General features: G+C 45.1%; 1 protein-coding gene across 11 annotated transcripts in view; it reads right to left on the reverse strand.

Moving 5' to 3' along the window:
- Positions 1 to 21,414, reverse strand: part of PPFIBP2 (PPFIA binding protein 2) — a 171,653-nt gene that overhangs the window by 92,608 nt on the left and 57,631 nt on the right. For 8 of the 11 annotated variants that reach the window (XM_064288487.1, XM_064288488.1, XM_064288481.1 and 5 more), the window contains one exon: positions 18,794 to 19,008. The exons of 2 other annotated variants lie outside the window; for them this stretch is intronic. In XM_064288487.1, the coding sequence (XP_064144557.1) occupies positions 18,794 to 19,008 (215 nt within the window). Of the gene's footprint in view, positions 1 to 3,443; positions 6,500 to 18,793; positions 19,009 to 21,414 lie in introns of those variants that run through there. One more of the 11 variants, XM_023550886.2, reaches the window with a different exon arrangement.

Raw genomic sequence — 21,414 nt, forward strand, 5'->3', positions numbered from 1 at the left:
TCCAAGCATTTGAGGTACTCTGCCTAAGATCACAAAGCCAGTAAATGTGGCAAAGTCAGGATTCTAATCCAGGCCTGACTCCAAACTGTATGTTTTTACCTATATTACACAGTGTCCCACCCCCAATGGCCAGGGAGCAATATGTCTTTCCTAAGCAAATATTTCCCCTCTAGCTCTGTGTTACCCTGATCATAGACATCTCCTACCTTGCCTCAAAATGCAAAGACTCTGTCTTGTTCCAAGGCATTACACTCTTGGACTGGCCAAAGGACATGGGCTTCTAGTCTGTCATGTTAACCAGGTCATATTTCAGGCACCTCTTCTTCTAGAACCCACCCCTTCTGCACAGCAGCATGAAGAGGACAGTGTTTCCATCTTCAAAAATCTGGGTTCAGAGGAACCTGCTCTCAGAGGTTGAAGAAGCACATGACTAGGGGTGGGTGCCATAAAGTGCTGGTGACTTGGGCTGAAGGAGCCTACTGCAGGGTTGAGGTCAGCAAAAGACTGAAAGGAAGGGCTTGATAGAATCAGATGAAGCGAGTGGAAATTAGAGAAAAGGAGGACAAAAAAGGGACGGAGTATACTGTGCTCAGTATATAGTGGAGTCCCTGGGTGGCACAAACAGTTAAGCACTCAGCTACTAACCAAAAGGTTGGCAGCTCGTACACACCCAGAGACACCTCAGAAGACAGGCCTGGAAATCTGCTTCCGAAAGGTCAAAGCCTTAAGACCCTATGAAGCCCAGTTCTACTCTGCACACATAGGGTCACCATGAGTTGGAACTGACTCGATGGTAACTAACAACAAAAGCAATAGGACGCTTCGGAGCTCACTGGGAGTCAATATAAAAGTCGAAACTACAAAGGTAAGTTGAGGCTGGGTACAACGGGTCTCAGGGTTCAACCAAGCTGAAAAGCCTGGGCTTTCTCTTCCAGGCAAAGAACAAGTCCTGAGGGTTTATGGTCAGGGTCACAGGATGAAAGGAGATTTTAAAAAGAAGAATCTGGCAGTCATATTTAAGGTAAGGACACTCTGATCATACTAGTACCATATATCAGATACTTAGTGTTTTGCCGTTTAAAATGTTCCTTATAATTCTAAAAGTAGATGAAAAATATCTGTTTCCCTATGAGTCATCCCAGGGGTCTGAAGCCTTCTTAGCACTCCTCTCAGCAAAGTTCAACTGTTCACAGGAGCCAGAGCTCATGCCCTGGATCTCAGGAGAGAAAGGACCTTCTTAGGTTATGTCACTTGCAAAGTTAGTTCCTCCAGAAAGAACTTCTCCTGCACAAGGTACAGAGTTAAAACATCTGCCCCAGCGCTGGGACATGGCACCAGGATCCCAGGCACAGCATGCCTGAAAGGCCCTCCTAGATAATAAAAAAAAACACTTCATTTTGGTTGTGGGGAAATAAAGACCAAGGGATGAGAAGTGCACTTCTTTACCTATTTCCCTATTACTTCCTCGATGACGCTTTTTAAAAGCCTAAGATAATACAACCTTTGCCAAAATGTCTGGTCATCTCAGCATGCTTCCTGGTGGCTGCAGCTTCTCCATCCCATAGTTAAGTAGGGGCTGAGCAGAGACAGGACTTGTGCTGGGCTCTAAACCCGTAATTTTCTACATTTTTGGAAGAAGAGATAAGTAGAAAGAACTGGACCGGGAGACAGAGAACAGGGTTCAAGACTGGGCTCCACCACTAATAGCTATGACACTAATAACCATGAGCTTTGCGTCTCTTGGGCTTTGTTAGATGAGGGGTTTGTACTAGTTGGTCTCTACAAACCCCCAATCTCTACAATTTTGTTTAGCTGCCTCACTTTTCCCAACACAGCTTACCCTGTACCACATCACAGCCAAAGTAATTTTCTTAAAATATAAATTGGATCCCCCAACGTATCCCATGTCACTTCCCAGCTCCAAGTCCTCCATTAGACAAACCACATCACCCACAACCCTCACCGCAGCCTTCACTGTCCTGAGTGATCTAGCGTCTGCCTGCTTCTCCCCTCCATGGCTGAGTGCAGCCACATTGGCTTTCTCTCAGTCTTGAAGCTTGCCAGACTCCTTCTTGTTTTATGATCTTTGTACCTACTATCCCCCTTACTGGGAGTCCCTAGATGGTGCACACAGTTAATGCGCTTGGCTGCTAAGCAAAGGGTTTCAAATTAACCCTACGGAGCACAGTTTTACTCTCACACACATGAGGTCACCAGGAGTCAGAACTGACTTGACAACAACTGGCTTTTTCTGTTTGTTTTATCCCTTTTGCCTGGAACGTTTTCACTCCATTGTTCACCTGACTCGCTCGACTTCTCTTTCAGGTTCCTATGAAGTGTTGTTTCCTCAAAGAGGGCTCCCTGACCCCTATTTCTCAACCATCAATAGCTCTCATGGGCCTTCTGTTCTTCCTCACTGCACTTCTCAGTTTGTGTTTGGGGTTTATTTACTGGGACTGTTCAACCTCCATCTCCTGCATTAGACAGAAGAGCCACAGGAGCGGTGACTGGTTCAACTTTGCTCGATATTGTAGGGCCCGTGCTTGGAACTCAATAAATATTTGCTGAATGAGTGACTGCCCAGGGCACACACAAAGGCTAGCTGTCTCAGTGGTCAAGGGACCTACTTGCCCCTTCTGAGTGGGATGCTTCCTGTCCCTCTGCAGTTACAATGTCACATCTCTTATCTATCAGCTCCTTTTGCCTTCCTGCCTCTGAGAAACATTCAGCCTGAAATTCCTCAGTGAGAAAACAAATGCATACCCATCTCAGCCAGCTTCAAGGCAGTCAGTCACAAAAGAGAGTACTTGAGTTCAGTGAATAAGGAGGCTATTCCAGCCCCCAATATTCACTCATTCCTCACACACCAAACACTCATGCTCATTCCCTAAAGAAAGGGCTAGAAAAACTTGCAACCCAAACCCCAGGCTTCAGAGCATTCAAAAGAGAACTCCCAAAGAGACTCCCTCTGGAAGTGCAGCAGCTCATTCGGCTGACAGCAGACATCCTCTCTACACCGGATAACATCAGAGTGGAGAATAAGTTAAACAACTTCCGAATCCAGTACATTTAAAAGGCAGCAGCTTCCTCTGCGTCCTCAAACCCAAAAGCAGTGGACACAATTTCTGGTCACAGTGCTTGGAGCCTCAGACTGTTAAAGTGCCAAAGTTAAAATAACTAACTCCCTCACTCAATGCTTGCGTTTCTGTACAGAGACTCATTCACCAGGAGGTCAGAAACAAAGACAGCTGACTGTTTTCTCCCCTAGTGCCTATAATTAGATTCTCATGAAGAACTTGGCCACAACAGGGCTTTGCCGGACAAATACCTCCCCCTTCAACACACACCCACACACACGCACACGTATACAGCTAAAACACTCCAGTGTGTTTCTCCTCTCACTCATCTCCACAGAAACCCAGAGAGAGTGGTCAGTCACTTACCCTCTTCAGCCACGCGAAATGCTTGTAAACATCAATGTCCCCATCCATGCTGGGCACCCATGTCAGCAGTTAGATTCCTTGGTTGAAAAAGCTCTTTTTCTGGCTGGAAACCAAGTTCTCTCCCCTTCCTTGCCTCTGCCCTCCCCCCTCAGGAACGCCAAGCTCTGTTCAAATTTCCCCACTTCCCTGGCCTGTGTCCTTCAGCCTTTCCCTAAACAGTTTCAGATATACAACTACTCAGACCAGACCAAGCTGCGCCAGTATCCTCCCCACCGCCCCCAGAGACACACACACCACACACAGTGGTGGCCACAGGCACCCACACCAGGAATTTAAAGTCCTGTGGGGCAATCAAACCTAACAAAAAGGCAGGGGAAAAAAAAAAGAAAAAGCCCTGGACAGGAATTACACACACACACACACACAGTTTCTTTTCAGTGATAATACCAGAGCCTGCCAAAGGGAAACAGTCCTGAAGAAAATTCTTAGTCTGGCTTCTCCCTCCTGGAGTGGCTGGAACTCATTACTGAGAGACCCCGATTTCCTGTCTCTGCTTCACTCTGCATTTACCCACAGGCTCCCAGCTGCTCACAGTTTATTTGGGACTGGGGAGAAGACTAAAAATAAGTGTTGCTCTTGGAGGAGCTTGTCGGTTCCCACACACAGCCTGACCCCCACCCCGAAGCCCACGCCTACCCCTTTTTCCAGCAGGGCGCCGGGTTGTGCCCTGAGAAAAGCCCGTTGCTTCCCAAAAAGAACAGAGTCGGAACCAGCTCCAGTCTGGGTTCTTGGACCTGCTGGGTGCCAGGCCCCATGTAGGGTGTTTTCTGTCCCTGGCTGCACTATCCTCCACAGAGATAAACCACTGTAACTTTGGAGACCCTTGCCTGGGGGAGTCTGGCTCTGGCTGCTGTCAGCCACCACCACATGGTCCCTGGGGGCTGCATTCTGCATGGTCGGGGGAGCAGGGGAGGGCTGCTCTGTTAAATCCCAGGCTGCTTGCTGGCTCTCCTGCACCCCAGGCTACCTGCTTTACAAACCAGGGAGGTGGAAAGGCTGAGGCCACCTCACCTGTGTTTCCTTGAGACTTAGCGCAAAGCCTGGGTAGGAGCCTTGGAGAGGCAGCAGCTGGCCAAGACAGGGGACTGTGTCTGTATTCCTATTGGCAAGTCACATGCTGGCTTTCCAGGGTGGCCTCTCCAGCACTCCTCAGATGCCACCACTGCCACCCCCTCCTCACACTCCCATCTCCTTTGAGAGCTCCCCTAAAAGCAGCTTTGCTCCCCTGCCCAGCCCTTAATGTGCTGCCTCTGGCTATGACTGATTACGAAAGTGACCTTTGATGTGGCTGCAGCAGGAACTGCGATTACGTGTGAGGGCCCAGAGCTCTGCTGTGGAAAATGACTTGCAGAAGCACGTCTTGTGACTATGTGGGCTTTCCCAAAGCCCTTGAGGGCCGTCATTGGCTTTCCCAGAACTCCCCATCTAAAAAGAATGCTCTCCTGGGGGTCTGTATGCCCCTTCACCAGGGCCAAGGGAAGGGTCCCAAAGACAAGGCAGGGACAATGGCTCAAGGAAGAGTCCCAGGCAGGGCTGGCCCAGCCCACAGAGATCACAGGGGAGGAGGAGGAGAGCTCTGGCCAGCAGCTGGCACTCAGAGAGGCCTGAATTCCTGGAGACACACCCAGATCAGAGGCCAGAAAGGAAAAGCAGACTCTGTTGCCCATGCACGGAGCTCTAGAACCTTCTTCCTCGCCTCTGGCCCAGTTCTAGAGTGTGTCCTAGGCGTCAGCCAACCTAGGTTTCTGCTTAGAAATACGATTCCAAACCAAACCCATTGTTGTCAGGTTAATTCCGAGATGGAATATGCTAATAAAGGACATCTCAAAGGTTGCAGGGATAGGTAGGCTTTGCTTTTTTATTTAGAGAAGCCTGGGAGAGCAAAGTGAAGAAATTTATTTGGTCAACACACATTTGCTCAGCCTCCAAGGAGAATGAAACCAACTTCTCGCCCTGAATAAAATAAAGAATTACCACATTTTTTTTTTATGTAATAAAGGAAGGAGCCCTGGTGGCACAGTGGTTAAATTGCTTGGCTGCTAACCCAAAGGTCAGTAGTTTGAACTCACCAGCTGCTCCACGGGAGAAAGATGTGGCAGTCTGCTTCTGCAAAGATTTACAGCCTTGGAAACCCTGTGGGGTCACTATGAGTCTGAATCAACTCAACGGCAAGGTTTGGTTTTTCTTGTGACTGGACTTAATAAAGGTGTATCTGGGGCTCCAGCGAGGAAGAGGCAGGGGAGCTGATCTTAGGGCTGAATGGGGAGAGGCCTGGCAGAGTCCCAGGCCCTGCAGGATGGGTGAAAACCTGGTTCCCCATGGAGACAGCTCAGTGCCTTTCCTTGAGAGAAGGGAAGAAGGTGACAAGAAGGCCAATACGGCTGCCTCTCATCAGCCTTGCTAACTCCCACTGGTCCATCCAGATGTGGCACAGGTGACAGCTCCTCCAGAAGGCTTTCCCAGATTGCCTCCTCTCACTCCTCCCTAAGCACCCAGGCTCCCCTCTACTTCACCACTTGTCCTATTGTACTGAACCACAATCGGCTGTTGACATGTCTGTCTCCTGCACCAGATCACAGGTGGTGTCTTATTTCTGATTTGTTTCTGACTTCCATACCTTTACACTGTAGGAACTTAATTAACATTCTCTGAGTGAAAGAAAGAGGCTCAAATGGTAAGGCTGGCAATATAAGACTAAAATTCTGCTTGGAGAAAATAGAGACTTGAAGGTCTGTTTCCCCAGAGTAGATGCTTGACTCAAAGAGGAAAAGACAGGGCCCATTTCATCTATTAGCTTAACTAACGCATGATAGGTAATGAACGATGGAGAGAGGAGGGAGAAGAGAGGGAGGGGAGGAAGAAGAGAGGGAGGGGAGGAATCTTGACAAGCTGCTGCTAAATTCTTTACATATTTTATGGTATCCTTAAGAAACAATTCTACTTCGATCTTTTTTACAACAAAATACATTTTACTTGTATTGTAATTCAACTCAAAAATTCACTACATAAAATAACAACCCCCCCCAATCAAAAAAGAGAGAAAGAAAAAAAAAAAAAACCCTAAAGATCTAAGAACCAGATATGTATTTGTGGCTGGCAGGAGGGGGAATAGTGGGGATAAATGAGATGTGGTGGTAACACTCACTAACCTGGGTGGCAACTGGGCTACGGTCATCAGTGCACTGGCAAGGCACGCCCAGGGCTGCACTGCTCCTACCCAGAAGGATCCAGGCCAGGACACCTCACATTCCCTGAGTATTTCCATAAAACGTACACATAATACTTTGTGTATGTATATACCTTCATTTCTCTGAAAACAGAGCTTTCATCGGATTATTGGAATCGGCCATGAGTCCCAAAATGTTGAGAACTTGTGTTTTATCTGGCCTAGCAGTTACTCCCATAGGTTTAAAGCTGCCCATACTCCAAGTGGGCCTGGGCTTCCTGCTTCCTGTGAGGGTGGAGCCTTAGGGAACTCCTTGGGCCCATGGTGGAAGAATGAAGGAATAAGAAACCACAAAGCCTACACAAATTTGGGTTGGACCCTGACAGCCCTCTGGATCTTCCTAAAAGCACCTCACTCACCTGCAACCAGACTCAACTCACTACTGTGTAGAACATGAGGCAGCCAGCCAAGGGCAAAGGGCAAGAGTCAGTGAGACTAAGAGTTTTGGAAGTGAAACAACAGTTACGAGGCCAGGATAGTCATGTCTGGACAAGGAGAACTCATTTTAGCTTGTCCATTTCTCCCCTGCCCCCATCCCCAGGCCTAGAATGAAAGCTCAGAAATGTCACCTACCTAGTTGGAATTCCAGGCACTTGCAGGAATGGCTGAGGGTGGTGCCTCCGAGGTTTTACTCCTGCCAGCAGCAAAGAGCCAGCACCTTATCGGGCAGGATTGTGGACTGAGAGAAGTCTTATGGGTCATGTGGCTTTCCGCTGACCTAATCACCTGCATCTTGAGCTCTTGCTCAGCCTCCGAGCCTTGGCCTCTGGGCCCTGGGTGATAGCCATCAGGATACCCCCTCAGTAAGTACAGATACAATTTGTGTTCTTCAATGGGTGGCCCTGCACACTGGACCTGCTACCAGGAGGAGGTGGTGAGAAGAGAGAGATAAGGGGAGGAGGAGGAAGAAGAGGAAGAGCCCAGCCCAGAGGACATTGCTCCTTTGCGCTTGGAGGAAGTCCTGCTCTTGAAGTAGCAACTTAACCACCACCACCCACGTTCTCACAGTGCACAAGCACAGAGAACCCATCACCAAAATGGATTAGGACAAGGGTCAGTAAACTTTTCTTGTGCAGACAGTACACAGTTTAGGCTTTGTGGGCCATATGGCCTGTCATACTCAACTTTAACATTTGTAGTATGAAACCAGCCATAGATAATGTGTAAATGAATATGACTGTGTTCCAATAAAACTTTATTTATGGATACTAAAATTTTACTTTCATATAATTTTCATGTCTTGATATATTCTTCTTGTGATTTTTCCCCCCAACCACTCAGAAATCTCATGGGCTATAAGAAATGTGCAGCGGGCCTAATGTAGGCCATAGTTGGCCAACTCTTGGTTAAAGACAATGCTTCTTCACTCATAATAAATCAACTGGACTGAAGGGGGCTTCTTACAAAAATGCAGATTCTGATTCAATAGGTTGGGAATGGGGCCTGAGATTGTGCATTTCTAACAAGCTCCCAGGTGATTCCGATACTGCTGGTCCAAGTACCATACTCTGAGTAGCAAAAGGTTAGGAAACCCACTTTCAGAAGTTCACTGAAGCATGGGGTACTGAACAAGTTTATCTGGGAGCATGAATTCCCCAGAGCTGGCCAACCTGCTTGCCTACTAACTAGTGGGTCCTGAAAGCGGAGAAGGCTCTTGGAGTTGTGGCTGTGGCAGGCCATCTTTGTGGGTGGAAGGGGGGGTGGGAGTGTACATGGTCAGACTCAAGTTAAGCTAACCTGGCAACATCTGCTACCACATCCCCTGGGCCTAAAGCAGAAAATTTAGTGGGGAAGGATTTATTTGCTCTTTCACCAGTGTTTGCACATTCTTGGTCATTTATAAACATCAGTTCTTAGGGACTGAAATAGTCTCCTCAGGTCATGTCTGAAAGGAGCCAGCTCTCTGGAATTTAGTAGGATAGAGTTTACTTTGGTGGTGGCGAGGGGGGATCAAAAGCCAGGAAAATTAAAACAGCTATATCTGCAGTGGGTGAAGGCCCCCAATCTGGGGTCCTCTGCCAGGAAAAATGCATTAGAAATTCACCGAGGTACCATAAGCTTCTCTGGGGCAGGGCCTGGCAGACACTGAGTCAGGAAATGCCTCCTGGAATGGAGAGACCCATCCTAATAGTGTATTGGTGAAAGGCACTGGAGTCATGGAATTTCAAGAGGATTTCTCACCTTTGACAATGGAAGACTGGGTTTATGCTCCCAGGACCACAGCACTCAGCCCTCCACTCTCTCAACTTCCTGACACCAAGACAGTGGAGGTCTCCCTGGCCTGCTCTTTGTCCACTGGTCTCCAAGAAAAAAGAACTCTTTGCCAGCTGACTCAAGTGCACTGTCCAGCAGCTTAAATAACAAGGTGTTATGTCATCTTTCGGAAACCCTGGTGGTGTAGTGGTTAAGTGCTACAGCTGTTAACCAAGACGTTGGCAGTTCAAATCTGCCAGGCGCTCCTTGGAAACTCTACAGGGCAGTTCTACTCTGTCCTATAGGGTCGCTATGAATCAGAATCGACTGGACAGCAGTGGGTTTGGTTTATGTCATCTTTCTCATTTAAAAAAGAAGGACGGAAAAAAGGCTATTATCTTGCAATTTATAAAGCCCATACCTTCTTCCGTGGGTTTTAGACTTCCCAGAATTTGTCCCTGACTCCCACCTAGTGGCTTCTTCCAGTACTGCACAGAGACAAAGCACCTCCCACTCCATGTCAGGCCCTGGGCAGGAGTCTCTAGGGAGCTAAGCACATGAAAAAAAGTACTTTCTTAGCTATCACCCAGGGTCACACCTGTAAATTGGCTCACGTAAGCTCTACTTTTTTTTTTTTTTAATTTCTTGAAAAATAAGGAGAGACTGTTAATGGGTATGGGGTTTCTTCTTGGGGTAATGAAAAGGTTCTCAAATTTGTTGTAGCGATGGTTGCACAACTCTGAGACTATTATAAATATACTATAAACCAACTGCATACTCTAAATGAATGAATTATGTTACACAAATTTAATCTTTTTTTTTTTTTTGGTGGGAAGGTAAAATCGTATTAAGCTCCTCAAAAATCAAACGCTTAACATATGACACGGCCATTTTACTCCCAAGAGAACCGAAAACCTTTGTGCACACAAAATCTTGTACACAGATATTTATAGCAGCACTGTTCACAGTAGAGGAGCCCTGGTGGCACAGTGGTTAAACATTCAGCTAGTAACCAGTTCGCATCCACCAACCCCACCTTGGCAACCTGATGGGGAGTTCTACTCTGTCCTATAGGGCCGCTAGGAGTCAGAATCGATTCAAAGGCAACAGGTTTATTCACAATAGGTTACACAAATTTAATCTTAATCAAAAAACTAAACCTGTTGCTGTTGAGTTAATTTCAACTCATAGCTACCCTACAGGACAGAGTAGAACTGCCCCACAGGGTTTCCAAGGAGCGGCTGGTGGATTTGAACTACCAAACCTTTAGTTAGCAGCTGAGCTCTTAACCTGTGTGCCACCAGGGTGCCTAAATCTTAATAAAGCTGTTTAAAAATTAAAATAGTAACAACAAGCATCAGATTCCACCTTCTCTCTTTTAAGATCGAGCTGATAAGATTTTCCTACAAAACTCCTGCCTGAAATTTTTGAAAATTAAGATACTCAGCATGTGGCGATCCTGACCCATCTTTTATGCCAGGCTTTGGGTGGAGGGCAGAGACACAGAGATGAGTCACATGGCATGAGAAATTCAAACTCACATTTTATAATTCACAAAACAGCTTTTTCTCCCCACCATTTTACAACTCCTCTGGCTTTTCAATATGGTAAACAGATTTGCTTCTTTGGCCAGAACGAAAGATTTCAATCTGGCAGAAAAGCGTGGGCTTTGTTTGAGGAGCTGGAAACTGAAGAAGCCGCCATCTATCTGTGGCCAGGTGGTTTGCAGCTGATGAGGGAGTTAGCCTCCTCCAAGGCCTGGGTCTCTTCCTTTGTTTCTTGACAGATGAGTTAAAGAAGGTGACGGAGGGCACCTGAACTGATTGGCGCGATGTCCAAGATGAGCACATACCCTAGATGGATTTTCACTTTCCCAGTCCAGCGGGACCCAGCAGATGCTTCCATTCAGGACAACTTCTCTACTGCACCTGAGGTGGCAGCCTCAGTCGAGCCCTGATATAGGGATGGCCTCACCTGATGTCATGGATTGAATTGAGTCCCCCCAAATATCTGTCAACTTGGCTAGGCCATGATTCCCAGTATTGTGTGACTGTTGACCATTTTCTCATCAGATGTGATTTTCCTATGTGCTGTAAATCCCCCTCTGTGATGTTAATGAGGTGGGATTAGTGGCAGTTATGTTAATGAGGAAGGACTCAATCTACAAGATTTGGTTGTGTCTCAAACCAATCTCTTTTGAGATATAAAAGAGAGAAGCAAGCAGAGACATGGAGACCTCGTACCATCAAGAAGCAAGAGCCAGGAGAATAGCGGGTCCTTTGGACCTGGGGTCCCTGGGCTGAGAAGCTCCTCCACCAGGGAAAATCGATGACAAGGACCTTCCCCTAGAGCTGAGAGAGAAAAACAGCCTTCCCCTGGAGCTGACACCCTAAATTTGGACTTCTGGCCTACTAGATCGTGAGAGAATAAACTTCTGTTTGTTAAAGCCATCCACTTGTGGTATTTCTGTTGTAGTAGCACCAGATGACTAAGACACCTGGAGAGGCTCCCTGAACTCTCTCCACTTTGGAAACCAAGGGGTCTAGACTGAGGGAGGCAAAGGCTGGTACCTACCAGAAGGTGTCTCAACACAGTCCTTAAAACAAACTGCAGCAGGATTGGAATGCACGGTCAGATCTTCCAGACTGGCAAACCCAGCTGTTATTTCCAGTAGGGAAACTGAGTCCCAGAGAAGGGAAAAAGAAGTTCACCTAGAGCCACATATAAGTCAATGGCAGAGCCCTGGCCTTTTGACTCCTCTTCCAGAGCGCTTCCAACCTCACATACTGCCTCGTTCTGGTTCTCTTTATTTCCACCTGCCCACACAAGCTAACCAGGATACTTCCAATCTTGCATAGGAGAGCGTGGGTCCCAGTTCAGCAGCTAAGCCTGTTCCCTGCACCCTACTTCAAAAGAGGAGTCCAGGGCACAGTCCTGCTATTGGTTCTTTGCCAACCACTCCCACTCACTCTGGAACCTGAGTTCTGCTCTAACTTGCCCTCATTCTGCTACTGCTGCTAGGTTTGTCTGCCCTTACTGTGGCTTCATCTTGAGCCCTTGAAATCTCTGGCCCTTATCAAAGATTCCCTTGGTCACATCCAACACCATTAAACAGCAGGACAGAGTAGCTGCCTGGCTTGGGGTAGAGGTGGGCATGTTTCAGACTGTTAGAAAAGCACCCATTGGTCCTCTATCTGGAGACTCTGTTGACTCTGGTATCTCCTGGGCATGACCTGGGCCACTAGTCAATACTCTATGCACCGGGCTGGGCTCACTCTCCACAACTAGCTGTAATGTACACCAAAATCTGGCTGACTAGCCCTTCTATGGAATCCCTGGTGGCATAGCGGTTAAGAGCTACAGCTGCTAACCAAAAGGTCGGCAGTTCAAATCTGCCAGGCGCTCCTTGGAAACTCCATGGGGCAGTTCTTCTCCATCCTGTAGGGTCGCTATGAGTTGGAATCGACTCAATGGCAGTAGTGGGTTGGGTTGAGCCCCTCTATGGGCTCAGCCAACCAGCCTAGTCTTAGGTCTACCCAACCAATTTCCACCTAGCCAAATCAAGCACATGTAGAGGAGAAGTGATACCCCTTCCAAGCCATGGAAAAGCCCCACTCAGGTACAGTCCAAATCCTGGACAGGGTCATAGTGACACCAGACCCTTCTTGCCTGTAGTACATGTCACTAAAGAGTCTACTGTGCTCAGGACCACTAATGAGTACTTCTCTCCTTTCCTGCCTTCAGGACCATCTGGTGGGGCTCAGGGGATCTTGATCAGAAATAGCCACACCCTCCTGGAGGACATCCTGTACTTCACCACTGTAAATAAGGTGAAGGCACAGGTCTAGGAGAAAGCTACAGGGAGGGAAAGGAGGCTGCCCCTTTCTAGAACTCATCTCCATTCGATTACAACAGAGATACTTTAGCCTTCCAGCTTGGGCTTCGACTTCATCCTCTATGAGGTACTGGGTCTGAGCTTGGCCCTGTAAGCCATACATGAAAAAAGGCCTTTCTGATAGTGAAAATGGCTGTACAGCTTGAAGAATTTAACCAATGGTCACTGAATTGTATACACAGAAATTGTTGGGTCGGTATATGTTTTGTTATGTGTATTTTCACTACAGTTAAAACAAACAAACTGGGAGGAAAAAAAGGCCTCTCCATCTCCTGAGGACAACAATGTCCTGCTATACCACAGGGCAGGAAAGCCTCACTCTAATGCTTCTCAGAGTGGGCCCTGGCTTCCCTTGAACTCCAGGAAACTTTCCCTGTACAAAAACCTCACCTGAAGCTTCACCAGCTTCCATAAAATAGGCCCAGAATTCAGATGCAGACACTGCTCCTAGACTGAAGAAATTCAGACCTTTTGTTCCTTGCCTCCTTGAAGCCCCAGAGCATGTACCCAGCCCAGAGAGCCTCATGTATACTCTCTCCACTTCCCTGGCAGGCCAGAGACCTGGAACCCATCTCTCTTCATTCTATCCCCTGCCAAGTAGGGCAGGATGCTGTTTTAGGCCCCAGAATCCTGCAAACTTACTCATAACCCAGCCCTCCTAGATACAGAACAAGTCTATCTACCTGGCCTTTAGGATCCGTCTGGCCTATTTGTACCCAGGACACAGCAAAGAAGGAATTGGCCTCACTCCAAAGACATACAGCTGCCTACAGTCTTTCTAACTATGATGCAATAGGCCTGGGAGCTCCCTCTCCATTTAAGATGTAAACAGGGGGCTCAGGGCTGGTCTGCTTATTTGTCCTGTTCTGACCACCAACCACTCCCCCATCCCACCACTCTCTTCAGCAGTTCCTGTTTTTCTTGTGTGCCATGGGTGTCAGTATCTGTACCTAAATATCCACAGTCCCTGGCAACCAAGTAACTAAGGACCATGTTTCTGACCACATGACCCTTCCCCTTAGGCCTCAGTTGATTGGCCCCTGGGTGGACACCTGACCCAAGGGCAGCTAATCTACAGTTGTGCTTAAACTTATATATTTAATTTATATTTCTTTCACAGTTAACATTTCCTCAAGTGACTGGAGAACTTAGCTCAAAACTTATGAGGTAGGTCAATCAGATTCTCTTCTTCAGAAATTTGAGTTCAAGGGGAAAAAAGAAAAAAAAATGGAAAGAATCTGTCAGCTAACAAGAAGAATAAAAACAAACCTAAAAGATGATTTGGCAGTCACTCTGAGTTGTCTTTCTAGGGGCCAATAATTTTCCCCCTTCATCACCATTCCCTTCTGACAGAGGCCACTCTCACTGTGGAGAATGAAAGTGCGAATACTCACTTTCCCAGCCTCCCTTGCAACAAGGGCATGTGTATGTGAACAAAACCTGGCCACTGGGAGCATAAGGAAAGTATGCTAGAGGACTTCGGAAAAAGGTTTTCTTTCCTCATTTAAAAAAAAAAAAAGGCCTGTGTGAGGACACATTGCCTTGATCTGAAGCAACCATCTAGCAACTGTTAGGAGTCAAGCCTGGGGAAAAGCTAACATCCTGAAGGTGGTGAAACAGAAAGATGGGAGTCCTTGAGATCTTTCCAGAGTCAGTGATTTCACCCTGGGACCACCCATGCTCTGGATATCTTGTTAGTGATATATAAACCTCCTTAACGTTTAAGCTGCTTTTACAGGAGAAAGTATCCCTATTTATAGCAACGTCATGAGATAGAGTTGGACCATGCCAGGCCAACATTATGACAGAATAGTAACTCTGAGGAATATGGGAAAGTCAGTGTGGCTAGAGAAGATATTGGAGACACACTGACATCATGAACAAGGAGCACTAGTCAGTCAGGCCTGATCTCTCAAGCCGCCACACTAGTTCTAATTCCAATTTCAGTCTGCATGTGTTTTAAATTTTCTAATAGTGCAAGTGAGTCTCTACGGTTTAAAGCAGTGCTTCTCAAACTTTAATATGCACCTTTAATGTGAGCCTCGGGGTGGTTCAGTAGGTATAGGGTGTGGACCTATATTCTGCATTTTTTACAAGCTACCAGAGGATGCTGAAGCTGCTGGTCCACAGACCACATCTGAGTAGTGAGGGCTTCTGAGTAAAAGTATCAAGCTAAAATACCTGGTGGGTTTGTTCACTGCTTTGAATTCTGTTTACATACAGATAAGACCCAGTATGGAACATCTGTACAGCTAGATTGCAAAATAAGCTTAGGTCTACAAGATCTGTTCAGAATCAACCTTAACATCCACCCAGATACCTTAGAATATTTACATGAACTTCTGACCCCTAAAAGTATACCATTCACAGGTTGCTGATGTCCATAATTACTCTAAAAGATTTATGTATAAGAACTTTTAGGAATCTTTTCTTCAAAGGAAGTCATTGTCCCAACCATTGTATAACCCCAAAACAGATCTGCAAGTTTGAATGCAAGTTATTTTCTGTGAGGCATCTTTCAAAAAGCAACAACTTTGCTGAATGCCTTTGGATCAGGAAGATGGTTTGTTTGGGTTTCTTTCTTTTTTTTTTAAATAATGAAAGTTAGATCCATATTTCACACCATACACTAAAAAAACTGCAGATGGATTAGAGTTAACTACAAGATTAAAAAAATCAAACCATAAATCTACTGGAGGAAGACACAGGTGAATAAGTTATTTGGCCTGAGATTGGGAAAGGCCTTTCTAAGGATAAACGCATAGGAAGAAACCAAAATAGGGATGACTAAAAGTTAATTAAAATCTTTTTGATTTCTGTGCCTCAAAAAGCACAATAATCAACATTTAAAAGCAAAGAGAGAAACAAATATGCCACAAATAAAGCAATAAGCTAATAAAAGCTTGTTCAGATACATAAGAAAAACACTAAAATCCTAATACAGAAAGAATATATAGAATACAGACCAGCAGTCTCCAGAATGGAATACGCAATTCCAAAAGGGCTCAGGAGTCCTGGCAGTGCAATGGTTAAAAGCCTGGCTGCTAACCAAAAGGCTGGCGGTTCGAATCCACCAGCCGCTCCTTTGAAACCCTGTGGAGCAGTTCTACTCTGTCCTATAGGGTCACTATGAGTCAGAATTGACTGGACAGCAATGGGTTTTGTTTTCTGTTTTTTGTTTTTGGTAAAAGGGCTCAAGGTGATTTCTGGGGTAAGATGAAAATATTATGACTATTTTTAACCCATCCTTTAAAAAAAAAACTCTATTTGGGGGGTATTTTTATAATTTAAATATATTAGTATATGCATATACTAATTCACATATATGCATATGCGAATCTGATTATATGGGGGATGAATTTTTTTTTTCAAATTGAAAGGTAAGATCAAAAGTTTGGAGACCACACAAAGGGAAAAATACTAATGCAAAAAATGTTGAGCCTCCTACTAATCAAAGACATGCAAGAGCAGTAAGAAGAAGCCATAGCCCCTTAGGAACTCAGTAAACCCATTTTGTTTTTGTTTGTTTATAAAGTAAAACCTGAGAAAGCCAGAACCATTGTAAGACGGAAACCTCTCAGAGAAGGAAAACTAATATTTTCCACTAAAAAGTAATAGAGAAGTTGTAAGACCACACCCTGTCAAAGGCTGAAAACGGAAGACTTCGAAAAACAAGGCAGTCCTGTCAAGCTCCAGCTCTCGCAGGTTTCACCGCATGAGTGATTCTTGTCGATTAGGATGCAGTGTGGTAGACTCACCTCTAACTCTGCTGATGAAAATATAAGTGGTAAAAATCTTTCTGAAAAGTGGTTTGGAAAAATGTGTTAAAAGGCTTCAAGGGCTTTATACTTGGGTTGCTAGATTTAGCAAACTGCATGGGACATACTTATGTTAAAAAGATTATCTGTTGCTTATCTAAATCATACTTTAACTGGGTGTCCTGTATTTTATCTGGCAACCCTACTGGAATTTTATATTTCTGCTGCTAGGACTCTATCTTCAGGAGATACTTAGATATAGCAAAATACTTCTGAACAAAGATACTCACTGTAGCTATTTCAAGTATTAAGCGAAAGACTAAAAATAATCTAAATGTCAATATTAGGGGAAAAATGGTCACATAAATTAAGATACATCTATACAAGGAAAAAGTACCCCAAAAACTTGTAAATTCCAGACAGATAGCCTATGAAATAAATATATTGAATAACACATATAATAAATACAATGTAAAATTCCTTGTTCTCAGAGGCCTCCTAAATTGAAAGTAAAATAGGACATCTGGGATGTGACTCGTTTAAGTACAAATAGCTCAGCCTCTGCACAAGAGTGTCTCAGCCTCCTTGATCTGTGGTCTCCAACATCAACTCTTCCCTCCTAATATAATGGTACTGTTTCTGGAATCTGCCCACCTACCTGTATGCACACTTAAAGTTTGAATCAGCTCTATAGGACTCTAGCTTTAGAAGTCTGCATCTCACCTTTCACCTCAGGCTCTTTCTTAGGTAATCACATGTTTTCTCTGGCTTCAAAGCTTCCTCCCTCCAACTCTCAAATAGTTACATCCCAGATGACCTCAATGGGCTAGCTCCCAGCCCTTCCCATTCCCAAATATTACTGGTCTCTTTAAGCTGGTCTGCTGGTCTCCACAGGGAAGCAGATGGGTAACCAAAGCCATTAATAGGTAGAAAAAAGGACAATAAAACTTAGAAAGGCTTTCCCCAGTATCGGCCCCTCATCTTGATACTTGACACATCCATTTGTATAGTAGATGTTGTTGGATATTTACCCAGCATTCATTCTTCCCCTTTTTCTTCTCTGTCTTTTCTGTCTCTCCCCAACCCCAGAGGAGGGTCTGATTGGTCAAAAGGTTATCCTATTCCCCTTTGCCAGTTATAGCTTCAGAAATGGGTGATGGTCCAATTCTGGTCAATGTAATGTGAGGAGTCTAATGAAAGGATTCTGAGAAAAGCTGTCTCCTAAGAAAACAACCAAGAAGAGAAACTCTCTCTTCTGCCTCTAGATATTGTTGAGCCTGGATATGAAAACTGGAATTGCTATGACCATCTTGCTACCACGTTGAGGACAACGTCAACCAGGAAGATGGCAGAGTAGAAAAATGGGATGGACCTTTGTCCTTCATGACCTCACTAAACATTACTGATCTACTGAATCAATCATTTCCAAAGTCTGCCCTACCTCTGACCTAACTGATACATAAAACAATGCATTTCCTCACAGTTTAAGGCAGTAGTTGTTGGTTTATTTTCTTGTAGCCAAAATCATCCTAACTGCTAAGGTCCACGAACTTGTTTTTCTACCTACATACTCTGGATGAGACAGGTCCAGTTCTATTTCTTCCCCTTGTAGACTGGAGATCACTACTAGAAGAACCTTTCTGAAGTTGTTTGACCTTTTTCCCACGTATTTTCAGCTTTGATCTGTTTCTCTTAGAGGCTAGCAGGCCTGTGGGCTTGACTGACAGAAAGCAGGAGAAGGAGAGTTAGGAAATCTATATTCCACTCGAGGGATAAGAAGTAGCTCCAAGGCAAGAAGAGTCACAGAAGCAGTGAAGGAATAAATGAGGTGACGAGGCTCCGGTTTGTGGTAAGAAACAAGAGACTGAGGGATTTAGCTGAGGGTAGAGATTCCAGCCAGAGATTATAACTCAGTTTGTAGTACATGAAACTCCTAGAAAAAACTCTCCATGTTTGCTCTTCTCTGACCCTCGTTTCCTTTTCTCAGGAGAAAGGACTATATGCCAAAGGCAAGAAAATATGTAGTTTATGTCTTTTGACAAAGCTCTACACTCTTGGGAAGGACCACTCAGTGGGGGACAAAGCTGGATGGGAAGCAAGAAAAGCTTGGGCCAGGAGGTGTACAGATGAAATAGCAGCCCCAGTAAGTGATGAAATTTCATTGACTACCTGTTTATGTTCCCCAGTGGTTTCTCAACCAAGCCATGGGCCTACTCACCAAGCTCTCCTCAAACCATTCCTTTATGTAGGCAGCTGTCGGGCCTGGAATCTGGTTCAGAAGGGCTGCTCTCTCCTGAGGATGCTCCAGCATCTCCAGGGCCAGCCTCAAGTCCTCAACAAGATGGAGCACTGGGAAGGAGTTCACGTAGGAGGCCAAGGATGACAGACCAGGTTCACAGGTACCATCATTAATATCTGCACCTGTTTTAGTGCCTGGAACAAGAGAGAGGTGGGAACCTCAGTAAGAAGGGTGGACACCATGGGCAAGGAACTGAGCAAGGTAAAGGGCAAGGTAGTGAAAGGAGAAGGGAAGAGAATAAGAATCCCGGAAAGACCACATCTGCCTCAACATAACTAATCACTCACAATATAAATTTTACAGAATTTATCTAACCTTGGCCTGGGCATGGTAGGAAGAGACATGTCAGAGGTGGATGACTGTGCCCACAGGGATATGTAAGTTTACACACTTAGACAACTGAGGAAAACATGTCAGTACTCACCAATAGCCAAAGGCATGCAAGTTAAAGCAAGGAGATACCATTCTTCTCCTATCAGATTTATAAAATTGTCTATTTTTTTAAAAATGAATGTACTAGGTTGTTTGCATAGATGGCTACCAAAAATTCGTTCCATCCCTGTATGTGCATTTTCTGGTCCTCCCTTCAAAAGGTGATTCTTGACTCTGGGCTGGCCTAGTGACCTGCTCTGATCAATAGAATGCAGAGGAAGTGGGCCTAGGCCTTAAGAGGTCTGACAGCTTCTGCTTCCTCTCTCTTGTAGCCCTAAACCACTATGTAAAAAAGTCCAGTTACCCTGCTACAGAGACAGCCCTAACCATTCCAGCCATCCCAGCTGTGGTGACAGACATGTAAGTGAAGCCATCTTGGGTTCTCCAGTCCCAGATGAGCCTCACTAGTTCAAACTGTACAGAGCAGGGATAATCCATCCTGCTGAGCACTGCCCAAATCATGGACTTGTGAACAAATAAGTGGTGGTGGTTGTTTTCTGTTTATTTCTGTGTAACAGACCAACTCAAATGGATTGGTTTGTCACACAGAAATAAACAACAAACAATTAAAATAGCCGTTTTGGTGGTTTAGTGAATTGAATTTTTTTCTGAATCTTCCCAATTGGGAGATCTCTATATCCCGAGACATATTTACATTTTTAAACTTGTATGAATTATTCTATTTATCCATGTCTCATTTCCCTATCATGGACTGTGAGGTCGCAGAGGGCAGAGTCTATGTCATATTCAGCTGAGTTCCTAGGATCATGCCCTGCATCCAATAGATGCTGAAAAGGACACTGACTTAATGCCTGTATTTGTACTCAGGTGAATAGCTAAAGATGAAGAGTGCTTGGGGTTCCTCTCAGACTGGGCTATTGGGCCAGCCCTTTCAAATGTGATACAGATAGGACTTCTGTCTTTCTAAACTCCACCACTTAAAAATAAAATAAATAAAAATCTTCTTTGCATAAGCACAGTGGTTCATTTTTCAAACCTAAACAGGGACAATGTAGTCTAACAAAGGATTTCTGTGCTTTCAGCAGTAAGAAACGCTTTAGAAAATACAGTTTAGATGGTGGAATTTCTATGGCATTTAGATTGTTTATAAGGCCATCAGGATAAAATATCTGAATCAGGACTATGCCAGAAAATGAAGGCCATAGGGTTACCACATCCATGGTTACAGTGCAGGCCTGACATCTCATTCCAGGTCCCTTTACACTCCCAAGGGCCAACTTCCCACTTGCCACGGTAGGATCTCGGAATGAAAAATCCACACAGAAGGAAACAATTACTATTTGATTGCTGGTTTGCTTTCTGAAAGTACATACTACAAGGAACCATGGATCACAATCCACAAGCAAGTCAATGGCTCTGGGGACCTAGGAAACTGCCCAATTACCCTCACTCAGATGTGTGCTCAGAATTTCTGGCTCCTACAAATCCAATTCTGCGTTAACTGGGAAGGGCCACAACCAAACTTCAGGGAGGTAAAGTGAGCAAAAGCAGAGTTAGACTTCCACCTCCAAATAATTGCTGACTGATCCCTCTCCATTCTGGACATGCTCAAATTTCAACACATATCCATCCAGTTTCATTACATTAATGCGCTTTCGTACCTGCTCCTTTATAAATGTAGGCTAAGTTAGGCTTGGGGTGGGGAGGGTGAAGGGGAAGACCAGGGTTTTCCTGAACTTTATATCACTGTGTGACCCTGGACAAGCCTCTTCCCCTCTCTGGGAATCTCCCTGCCCTAAAGCTTTGGAATTCTTCCCTACCATTCAAAGAGTATGTATGTATAAGTGTATGTGTATCTGTGCATAGTTTTACATGGATATGTATGTGTACAAGTGCCTGGGTGGCGCAAATAGTTTGCCCTCATCTACTAACCTAAAGGCTGTCAGTTCAAATGTACTCAGCAGCACCAGAGAAGAAAGGCCTGGATATCTGCTTCTGTAAAGACTACAATCAAGAAAACCCTATGGGGCAGTTCTACTCTATAGCACATGAGGTCGCCATTAGTCAGGATCGACTCAACAGCAACAGATTTTTTCTTATTGTTTATGTGTGTATACACACACAAATATACTTAATTTCTATTTCTT

The sequence above is a fragment of the Loxodonta africana genome, chromosome 7, assembly GCF_030014295.1.
Source record: "Loxodonta africana isolate mLoxAfr1 chromosome 7, mLoxAfr1.hap2, whole genome shotgun sequence".
NCBI classification, from domain to species: Eukaryota; Metazoa; Chordata; class Mammalia; order Proboscidea; family Elephantidae; genus Loxodonta; species Loxodonta africana.